This window comes from Polypterus senegalus, chromosome 2 (assembly GCF_016835505.1).
Source record: "Polypterus senegalus isolate Bchr_013 chromosome 2, ASM1683550v1, whole genome shotgun sequence".
NCBI lineage: Eukaryota > Metazoa > Chordata > Cladistia > Polypteriformes > Polypteridae > Polypterus > Polypterus senegalus.
Genome location: NC_053155.1, coordinates 256418235 through 256430280, shown reverse-complemented (window position 1 = coordinate 256430280; position 12046 = coordinate 256418235). Strand labels below are relative to the sequence as shown.

The 12046-nt window shown below is 39.2% G+C and overlaps 1 protein-coding gene across 2 annotated transcripts in view; it reads left to right on the top strand.

Annotated features, from left to right (window-relative positions):
• uggt2 (UDP-glucose glycoprotein glucosyltransferase 2) overlaps window positions 1-12046 on the top strand; it is a 652370-nt gene that overhangs the window by 343742 nt on the left and 296582 nt on the right. For both annotated transcript variants that reach the window (XM_039745402.1, XM_039745404.1), the window contains exon 14: window positions 315-434. In XM_039745402.1, coding sequence (XP_039601336.1) covers window positions 315-434 — 120 coding nt within the window. The remainder of the gene's footprint in view (window positions 1-314; window positions 435-12046) is intronic.

Here is a 12046-nt window from a genome sequence, read left to right as displayed (position 1 = left end):
AAAGCAGCATTTGAAGCATATTTTATTCTGAAAAGGCTTACCACAAGAAGATAAGTAAAAAATAGTGTTATGTGTGGGCTTTTTCATACAAATAAGCAATATGACTGAAATAACATGAACTTGTCAAATGGCTCCACCTTCACTCACATTACTCCCCAAATAAAGTTACTAAAATCCCACAGAAGCCAGTCAATGAATAAATGTAACAGCCTGACAGAAGACATGTGTCCTTGAGACGTAGAGGCAAATTCAATGTTTTTAAGTCGATTGAATGAAAGTGAATTATAATTTTAATTTTGTATTTTTTCTGGCAGTGGATCAATGATATTGAAAAGGATTCCATATACAGTTCCTGGCCTTCAAGCTGTCAAGAACTTTTGCGTCCCACTTTCCCTGGAGTTATACGACAAATTAGGCGCAACTTTTTCAATCTGGTAAGTTTTTGTCATTTTTCCACTGTGATAATATTATGATTTATGTGAACATTGATGAAATAATGTTACATTACGTTTTGTTGCATTATGTGGTTGTCTTGTCTACATTATCTCTTTTTGTTTCATTACCTAAAAGATTTCCATCTATCAGAGGAGACTGCAACGTCTGCATGTTTTTAGTATAGCCCCACTCCTGCAGAAATGCCTTTTTATAAAACTTTTAATCTTTTTTTTCAGTAAAAATATAATATGCAAAATTTACTTTGTAAACTTTAATTTTTAATGCTGTTTTAATTTCAAAGTTTGTGGTTTTCATGTCTACATACACATAGAACTGTTGTAGCACCTTTATTAGAGAGTGGTTATCTTAATTCTGCCTAAATAGCTATAAATACAACAGTGGTGATGATGTTTTCTAAAGTGAATATGTGAACCTGCCTCTTTTTAAACTAAAATAAAAAGCAGCTAATTTCACTCACACAGAATTTTTTTAAAATTGTGTATTAAATTGTGTGCAAAGCAATACTGTCAACTTATCAATGGAGCATCTTAGAAGGAATTTTGTTGTCCCTTTTTTGATACGATCTACACTCTTCCCCTTTGCTGCACAGTTTTGAAATATTTCTAAGTATATATTTGGAATTTTAGAATGTCACATGAATTAAGTTGTAAATGATGCCCATTGATCAGGGTAGTGAGCATTTCAGGGTTAAATTCACTGTTACCCCCAGTGACTTAGCCAAGCATGACACAGAGATGAGCGTAAAGGATAAGTTCAGCATCTTTCAAGCAGAATTAATTTTTTCACTATCACAATATGTTGCAATTGTCATGTTAAATTATGTGTGTAAATTAAGTGTGTAAATGTGAAAACAAAAGCTTTAAAACTGAATATGTCCTCAATGAAGCAGCAAAGATTTTTATTTAAGAAAATATACTGTCCACATTCTTTGAACAACAAGAGAAATTAGAATATATTTTATCACATATTCTTGATACTATTTTAATTGAGGTAAGGATACGTTTCCTGTTCAAATTTTCTGTTCACAGCTGCCATTTTGGGTCAAGATTTGACATTTTCCAGCAGTGCACCAAAAATCAGCAGTTTTCAATATCCTTCTCATAGCTTTGGGCTATCCATTCTTCTTATTTTGTCCCTACAATTCTCTTTCATCACCAGTTATGTTCTGACATGGCTTGTAACAAATGACACTGTGCACAAAACTGTTATCGGCATGCTATAAAATCATTTGCGTTTAGAACACTTCTGTTGTCAAACCATTGTCACTGCACGTGATTCAAAACACGCACCAGCAGAAAATGGTAACCCAAATCATGACTTTTTTTCATAAATAATGCCTCATATTCAGTCAAGTTCCATATTGCATCGGTTCTCCCAACTTCAGTACAGCCTCAGTGCAGTCTTTGACAATTGTCAGTATCAACCAAAGAAAAAAACAACTATTTTTTGTCACATTTTCATACGTTGTTGGGTTTGCCATGTCTGTGATCATGCTGCCTTCTAGCATTGCGCTCTTCAACTATGGCTTGCTTTATCCTCTGTGCCATTTTTTCATTTCTCCTTGTGGAAACTGATGCAGGTTGTATGCTAATTACTCCAAGTATGTAAAACAATGAAGTGCTGTTCCTGGTGATTTTTTTGGGATTTTACTGAGCTGAAGTAGTGAACTGCGAACCCACAGGGTGGACCATGGTGGTGGGGATAATGAGGCTTTGGCAGGGGTTAGTTTTCTCCTGTTGCATTCAGTGTTGTTATATTTTTCATAGCCTACAGAGTGAGATTTACAGAAAATGACAGTGTGGTGTGTTTCTTTATTCTTTGTACACATAACAATACATTTGAAATGAACTGATCATGCTACATTATTTATTTATTTTTATCAAAGGCTCAAAATTTTGAAAGATACAAGGCCATTTGTTTGATGTTACTAAGCTCACAAAGCCAATCAACACTCAGCATTGCACACTTTCTGAGGCATGTCATGTATACATATGATAATAAAAATACTAAGGAAATGAAAAAAGAAAGATTATGAGACAGAGCTAAACAGCAGTGAAACAAAATACAGCTTCTCAAATCAGTTACTGAATTTTGTAGTGCATACTGAGTCATTCCTGCTGAAAAAATGATAGAAAGAGAACAACTGAGGATGCATTTATTGAGTGAGTTAAAATAGTTTAAATGTTTCCTAAAGCCCATAAGTGATGAGGTAGTTCTGATTTGTAATTAGTAGATACTGTATTTTAAATCAACTTTGAATAATTTAAAAATTTTTATATTACCAAATACGATTGCTGATGCCATCTCTTGTAATACTGAATTCCACAGAAATCTCTATAAATCCACAGTTACCCAACTGTTGCAAATGATGTATGTGGACCATGACTGAAGTAAATGCAGTGTTAACAGTTTTTCAGTTTTGTCCATCATCTACTTCATCACATGTAATGAAAGACTGTAATTGATTGTACAACATTTTTTCACTGTATATTGTTTAGCTGTTTACAGAACAGAGAAATCAATTTACATTTTTGTAACTACATTCAGCAATTTCAATAACAGCAGTGGGAGGGGATTTTTGAGGTAAAGTAGATATACTAGATGGGTTGACAAGATAAGGTGAAGTGGATAACTGGTCTTCTTTTAAAATGGCTGAATCTTACAAATTTTCCTTTTCCTTCGAAAAATGGTATTGTCAAATAACAATGTACTCAAGCAAACCAGGGGAAATAAAGGAGAAGTGCATTTAGGACTGAAGCCAGAAAGTACTTTCTTTATGCAGAGTTGTGGGAATCTGCAGCAAACTACTGAGCCATATAGTAAAACCAGAAACCTTGACAACTTTTAAGAAGTATTTGGATGAGCTAAACAAATGATCTTGATGGGTTGATTGGCTTCATCTTGTTTGTTAAATTTCTTATGTTCTAATTGAATCACATGGATATGATGTGGATCAATTTTCAATAACACTCTTTATTTGAAGAAAAAAAAAGTATTTCGTAAGTTTTACGGCCTTTGTTTACACATTTTCACTGGTGCCCCTTGAAGCCCAATTTAAAACACAAGAATGGGCATGGTACATTTTGAAAAAAAAAAAAAAGGCTTTACTTTAGGACAAAATTTTATTTGGAAAATTAATATATACAATCAGGTTAGGTTCAGTCAGGTTGCGGAGCATGCACTGGTACAGCATATTGCCACACCCACCACACAATGAAATGACTTGGGATCCTGCTTAATAACCCCCTAAGCAGACACATGGTCCAGTCCCACCCTCTGGAAATTATTATTTACCTACTGCAGCCAGGTGTTACATGGGTGTTCCTTTGGCCTGGTCCAGTTGCTTGGGTCCTCAACAATGAGGATCACACTTGGGAAATCACGCCATATGGCCATAGTGCTGTAACTGACGCTCCCTCAAAATGCAGGTAATGTGCCTCATTCAGGACTCCATGAGCAAACACTCATTCGATGCAAGGTCAAATCAGAGGTACCCAAAGATTCTCCAAAGAGACCCAGTACTAAAGGAGTCTTGTCTTCATCTCAGATAACTGGATAGCACCCATGCCTCACAACCATACAGCAAGACAGAAAGCATCAGGACTCTAAAGACTTGGATTTTTGTCCTTTTGCATAGATATCAGGAGTGCCATACAGCCTTTTCCAGAACCCTCATGGCCCTCTCATGCTCACCCAATCTATTTACTGACTTCATAAGAAGAGTCAACAGTGACCATAATATCCAGCAACTTTGAGAGGAACCCGCAAAGTCTCAGGGCAGCAAATGACACACTATCTATGGTCTAGTGATCCACGTCCTGCTTACAATTACCTTTCATCAGCAGTTATGTTCTAACTTGGCTTCTAACAAATGATGCTGATCACAAAACTATGCCATGTGTCTGATTAACTCGATCAGTTTAGTTGAATGCCTTATGAAAATTGACAAAGGCTGCAGAGAAACTCTACTGATATTCTCGTTTGCACTCCATGATTAAACCCTCAGTGCCAGGTTGTGGTCAGTGGTAGATTTCTTAGTCGTAAAACCAGACTTCTCTGGTCTCTGATAGATGAGCAATTGATCATGGATCCTATTGAGGATGACCTTAACAAGGATTTTACTCTGCACTGAGAGCAGTGTTATTCATCTGTAAATGCCACAATCTAGGTGACAACATTTCACTTTCCAGATGGGGATGACAAGTCCTGTTTTCCAATTGGGATGATGCTCATCTCCCAAATGGAATCAAAGATTGCTTGCAATGCCAGGAGGACAGCCTTACCACCAGCCTGGAAAAGTTTACCCTGGATACCACGGATCCCTGCAACCTTCCCTACCCTTAGCTGTTTCACCACCTACGCAATCTCAGTGAGACTGGGTGGTTCATAGCTAATTGGAGGATCAGCCTTAAGTACCGAGGACCCAGACATATCCAACATCTTAGCCATAAGATCAGCTTTTTAACAGCTGCTCAAAGTAGCCAGCCCAGCGGATCACAACTAAAGGGTCATCTGTAAGGACCGTTCTATTAGCTGCACTGACTGCGACTCTCCAAGGAACAGATTCAGATGTGTTTAAGCAGGACGTGGGTGACTAGACCACAGATGGCGTGTCACTTGCTCGCAGATTCCTCTAACATACGCCTTCTTATCTGCCTTCAGAGCCCTCACAGCCATCTTTCTCATTTCCTGATACATGCCAGAATTGCCATCAAGCCGTGCACTGCGACTTCTCTCGATGATATCCATAGTGCCATGTGAGGTGAAACACCTCTTTCTAGGGACACAGGTAACACTGTGACGATGTGGGTTTGCTCCATGCTGCCATCTTGCTTCTGGGAGCCCTTAAACCTGACACCGTCGGTAATGTCACTAATGAGCTAGGCAGTGAAGCGCAACAATGAAGCAAGGGGATGGTGCAAAAAGTGCAAAGTGCTTTTATTTAAAAACAACAAAACCAAGTGCTCAAAATAAAGTGCAATGCTTCACAAGTACAGGTCAATAAATAATCCATAAAAACGAGTGATAGGTGGAGGTTAAAATCCAATTAAAAAAAAATCTTTTTAAAACAACGAGGTTAAAACAATGGCTGGAAGCTGTCCTTTTAAACAAATCCTGGTGCCTTTCTTCTACTGGTGACTCTCCTGCTTCTCCCGTCCAGGCTATGTACCAGGGGAGCCACCCTACCTGCAGCTGATCTGCTTTCTGCCTTCTCCTGCTGGTCTGTTCACCTCGCCGATCCCTGGCTCCGGTAGGCTTCACCAAACCGTGACTTAGGCTCCACAGCGACCAAGGCAATGACGCCGTGGCTTTCACTTCCCAAGTCCTGACTCCCACTGCCTTCTTGGCCTTATGTGGCGAGCCATCCTCCATCCGGTCACTCCCACTCCTCACTAAATGCTCAGCAGGAGCGACCACAATCGACTGCTCCGGGGGTGCCAGCCAAACACCCAGGCTCACTGGTCAGCTGCCTGCGAGCCTGCGTGCGCTTGCTCTCGCTCACTCGCACTCCTGCACTGGCTTTCCTCTACCTGCTTCCAGCCTTCTTTTCCTGCAACCTCCTTTTTTTTCTTATTCTAGCCACCTCACGCTTCTGTTTACTACAGGGATGTGGATCAAATGTGGCAATTAGCAGCTCTCGGCGCCAATCACGGATGCGGACAACTCCTCACCTGTGCACTTAAGTGAGGACTGTCTGCGTCATGAATCACGCGGGAACCGCTCCGGCCACACATACCACGCAGCCTCTTTAAGCCATGAGCGCGTTGATTATTTATTTAAAAAGTGGCCCTGTTGACTGTACCTTCTACACCACAAACACCTACACAACACTCAGCAACCTTCAGGGTCTTGTCACAAAAGGTCTCCCACATCACATTAGGATCAGCAGTCACACCCAACCAAGTTCATAGGTTCCTCAGACAAACTCTGCACAAGGTTGTTATAAACAGCCTGATTTTACAGTCTGACCAGATCCAGCCTCATTTTCCTGTTAGGTGATAGCCTGCTGGACCTAAGTTGGATCTTCAGAGTAGCAACAACAAGTCTGTGGTCAGAATTGACAATCTGCGCACTTCTGTAGACCCTGTAGTTTTGTAAGAGCCTCCAGTGTCTGCCCACGAGGATGTTATCAGTCTCCTTCACCACACCACCAGTATTGGAATACCAACTCCAGTGATGCAGCTCAGGGCACTAAAACCAGGATCCAATGATCCACAGCCCCTGAACTTTTGCAAAGTCAAGGAACTTGACCCAGAGAGTGCCTTGTTCTGAGTTTAATAATATGTTGAAAGGAGTGACATCAGACACCATCGGAAAGCACCAATCCACTACAGCAACTGCTACTCAATGAGTGTGACAGCCATCAGAGAGACCAGACCAATAAAAGGTGTACCTACCTAAAGATATCTGGCCGCTCCCAGGTCTGCTCACCTAAGTCCCGCCACCGAAATGCAGTTTACAAAGCTCCACCAACAGCAGAAGAAGATGATCATCATGCTGCAGAGACAAGACGTGCTGTGCACCTACCTGGATGAGCTGTTTCAAACTGGGACCCGAGTGCTGCTGTGCAGTGGGTGACACCTCAGCACCACACCAGTTCTGATCCCCAACAGGCTTGACCCCATTGGCTCTCCGACGGTTTTGACCCTTCTTGGGATGGGGCTCCAGAAGTCTTTCCCCCACTTCCTTCATAATGCGAATAGCCTTCCCATTGGGAGAGCAGAAAGAAGTCCTATCTGTTGTCTCAGACCTTTGTGAATTTGTTTTAGAGGGGCTGGAGTGCCAATCCTGTAAACTTGACTTCAAAAATACTTTGTTTTAGTTTTTAAGAATAGAAGTCATCAAACTCTTCATTAAAGCAGTACTTTAAATGATATAGATAATGGCCAATGAATGTGCTGATTAGAGTGAAAATTAGTATTCACTCTTGTGAAAATATTATTAATCTACTTTTGGTAGACAACATTCTTAAGACAATTTACAAGATCAGGATGACTGACTGTTTTTGTGTATGTATTTATAACAATTGGGTATTCCTCACACATATTCAAGTGCACGTATGTTAAGTTTAATTTACGATTCCAAATTAGCCATTAGTCAGAATAAATTCCATAGGAGTGGTTGTGTGCCGATGTTCTCACGTTGATGGCAAAAAGTGAAGCACAGCTGAAGGAGAGGATAGTAAAGTGGACAGCTAGTATGGAAGTGAAAAGTGTTAAGGTAATTGAAGGAAAAGCAAAGATGATAATTGGCAGTGTAATAACAGGAGGTGTGGAAGAGGTGAGTGTATAGTTGTACCACATGTGGTAGTGGTGTAGTGGGAAGGTCAATTGAGTGTTGTAATGCCTTGTGTACGAAGCCAAAGGACACCGACCACTTTTGAGATATCTTGTATTTCTTGACTAGGGCAAATGAGGAGAATACAACACGGTTTTTGGTGCAGAAGTGTCAGAGTGCAGTTATGAATTTCTTTTAATCAATCAGTAACTACTTCCATAAAAACAGTGCTCAAGAGAAAACATATTAAATAATTTAAACACAAAGTTGAAATCCTCCTTGCAAAACTCCTGCTTCCTCTGCTTTCACATTGAGTTAATCAGCAGGAACGAGACACCACTCAATGCAACCTCCTTGCCTCTCTCCCAGCATTTCTGTGAGCATCTACTAAGGACCCTCACAAGCCACTTGTGCTGGTCACTGAAATGTGTTCTTACAAGCTCTCAGTCTCCCCTGCTCAATACTGTTACTCAGCAGATTCAACTCTTGTCACTGGAGCAGCACTTCATGCTCAACCCTTAGATTCTCACCCAACAGGCCCATACTTCGAAATGTACTATTACTCTTGTTGGTTCTTCAGATGCTTTCATATTTCTTCCTTTTACATCTTTTCTTTCACCGGTTCTCCCTTTACCCAGACCTTTTATATGGTGGTTAGTGCAGCACCTGTACTAATACCCGAAGCTGCTAGTGAGGGATGGTTGTGCTGATCTCTCAACTGCAAAGGTATACTTAATTAGCCAATCCCCATTAACCGTTCCATGTCCGCATGTCTTTTAGCCCTTGCCTCACCTACACTACCAACATGACTGACCACTGTTTGAATTAAAACTGCACCCCGTTGTTTTGCAAAGGCATCATGACATAGTGTATCACAGGTGTACAGGTAGTGGCATCATAAATATAGTCAGTGGAGTAGCCTGCAAGTGGCAAGTGTGTCCTTTGTTTAAGCATAAAGTGCTCGAGGGAGGTGTAAGTATAAAGTGCTTGTACAAGTATAAAGTGTTCATACAAGTATGTAATACTTAAAGGAGATGCAGAAGACTGACATAGAGCTCTAAGTTTAAATTTAGATATCAGCAATGGAATTGTTTTTGAGAAAGTATGGAAATTCAAATAAAATGTTTCCAGTCGGTGGTGCAGCCACGTCAGTGAAGGGGTGAGTAGTGAATTGAAGAAATTCCTTGAGCTATCCCCTGTACTGACTTCTAAAGGAGCCTTTCTAGCAGTGAAAGAAAATCATTTATGGAAACCGTTTTGAGAAGTAGTATGCTCTATGGCAGAGCTTCTCAAGATCAGTCCTCAGGGCCTCTTTTTCACTGCAGGATTACTTCCTTTAATTAGACCCCTGCCTTAACTAAGCAAGTTTTATTTCTCTAATTTCAGTCTTTGGTAACACTTTAGATTAGGTACTACTTATGATGCATCTATTAGTCACATACTGTTATGTAGCAAGACATTAACAAAGGCTTCCTTTAGTCTTAATAAAACTTACAAAGCAACACATAATTAAAAATAAAACTCAAAAATAGTTAAGCATTTAAACATATGGCAAAAACATATTTTGTAGTTTCTTATCAATGTAAAGTTCACACTACTGAAAAATAAATTAAGGTTTAAAGGTCATCTAATTACATAATGTAGTTGAATAGAGGTAACAGTATAACACTGGTTGTGACACTTGTTGAAACAAAGACTGAAGACATATGGAGACTCCAGCACTGAACTTGAGGTCCCCTGCTCAGGGTGAATGAGACATGGCCAGTTATGGTGGAAAATGAACCAAAGCTTGAAAGAGCAGAGTAGAATGATCATATGAAGGTGTGCAGAGTCACAAATGAGGGGAAGGTGGAAACTGCATTAAAAGAATGGCTTGGTAAGGAAACAACAATTGATATACTGAGGAGAAACATCTAAGGTGGTTTGGAATAAAAGGCAGAGGATGAGTAGGTGTAGAGGTTCACCAAGATGAATGTTAAGGACATGAGGCCCAAAGAAAGGAGGAGGAAAATGTGGCTGACAATAATGTTAAATGATATGGTCCAAAAGGTTGCCCAAGACGAGGGAGAACAGAGGATCAAATATGTGGAGTGCAACTGGTTAACCTGGGTATACTCAGAAAATCTCTTCTAAACCAGTAATGAGACAATGACGTAAGTGCAACTATGTTTGTATGTGTGCATTGGCCCTGCTATGAAATGGCACACTCTCCAGGACAGATTTGAGCCTTGTGCCCAATGCCTCCTGATTACTCTGACTCTTTGAGACTTCAAAGTGGAATAAATGACTTGGAGAATGTTATGGTATATTATTTTTACAACTGGATTACAGATGGCTAAAGTGACTTGCTCAGGGTCACAAGATGAGTGAGGTGTAGGGATTTAAATGTCAGTCATGGGGTTTAAATTCATATATCATAGGCACTATGACACAATTCAAAAAGTTTACTTAATCTTACTGAAATAACCAAAAATGAAAATGTTATTCATAATCTATATAAGATTGATGTTAAAGGAGTTTATGAAGTAAATATAAACAAATAAAAACTGAATACAGAGTTGTATTTTATTTTTAATTAGTATATTGTAGTTTAGTATATTGTTTAATCATAAATTAGTAATGCATTGAATTATTCTTTTAACATATATTCTTCATAAAACTGGTATGTAGAGACTGTCCCTGGAATAGTTTTCAGGATTCAAAGAAAGCATATATCTAGGAATTATCTCACATCATTATTTTCTCTTATATTGTTGTCCTATTTAGAGCTTATCTGAGCTTTATTTTATGCACATAAAATAATGTTGTTTCTAGTCCATTAAAATGTTGGCTTGGCACGCAGCTTTGTGTAATACTCCCTCACTCCCCTCTGTTATCATCAAGTATTCCAAAATCTGTTGAGCTCTGTATTTCACATGTTCAATAATTGTGATTTGTGTAAGAAACTTCCTCTTTCCTTTACCAAGATAAATGCTCTGTTATTGAGACCGGACTTCTGGGTCTTCTGTTCCCAGGTTAGCGAAGGTAACAATGGGGTAACCATGGGCAGTTTGCAAAAGAGACTTTTGCCACAGGTGTATTCATTGCACACACTGCATAGTTATCAAGAATTTAAGGGTAAACTGATTATGTGAATGGTTTGACTGCCTTATACTTTATGTAACTTTTTGGTAACATTTTTCACAGCCTTCTTTTTAGTAAATGCCTATGTTCCATAGTGCACAACTTAAATCCTTACCATTCTAGCATGCGTAGGATGTAATTCACCAAGTATTGTGCTGCAGTACATTTTGCCACACAGAAAACACCAGTAGTAATAAAGGAAGCAAATTAAATAATAGGGAGTCCTGTTTCTTTATAAACATGTCCGCCATGCACATCACTTATTTATTGAGTCTTTTTTGTGTATATGACATGTGATGGAGGGCTAAATGTTTTACAACATTACAAAATGAATTAATAACATGAGTGAGGTAAGTAATTATACTGTACATAGAAAGCATGTATCAGTCAATTTTCTAAAGTGGATTATTCATGGCTGGAGACATTTTGTATGAGAAGCAGTGGATGTAAAAAGGAAACCAAAATGTTCTTAATTTTTTTTTCACACAGCGAACTCCTTTATCACAAAAATTCAGTCATAAGGTACAAACATATTTTGTTTGAGTTGGCCATATCTTATAGACAGTAACATCTTAATACTGAAAGTTTCTACTTAACTTAAAGTGTAATTGATGTCATGCATGGCAACAGGGATCCTTCCCTGTCTGATTGGCCAGTACAGTAGAAGAACCTGTAGTCCCATGGGGCAGAACTGTTGGGTTCCCTTGGGGCTACCAGAGGGAGCTAATGGGATTCACAATCCCTTCTTTCAGGGACTTACATTTGAACTGGAAGTACATCCAGCAGGCTATGCCCTAGCACCCAAGTCATAGGTAAAAGAATCTGCTCAACCTCATCCAGGTGAGTTGGAGTCGAGAGTGGAGCCTTGAAAGTGATTGCCTTGGAGGAGTGTAGTAAAAGAGAGAGAGGAAGAGAAAGAGGGAGACTTTATTGTATTTAACAATAAGCCTGTACTGAAAGGTATTTGTGTAAATAAAGCTTATATTTAAACCGTGACTTGTGTCAGTGAGTTTGTGTTTGGGGTATGGGGTTCTGCAATGTACTCCAGTGGTTACAAAAGAATTAAGAATATAATTTACTCATATCATAACCCTAACCCCTAATTTATAAATGCACTTGAAAAATACATACTGTATTTAGGTAGGAGCCAAGTCATAAAACTAAATACCTGAGGCTAAGCATTTTTCTA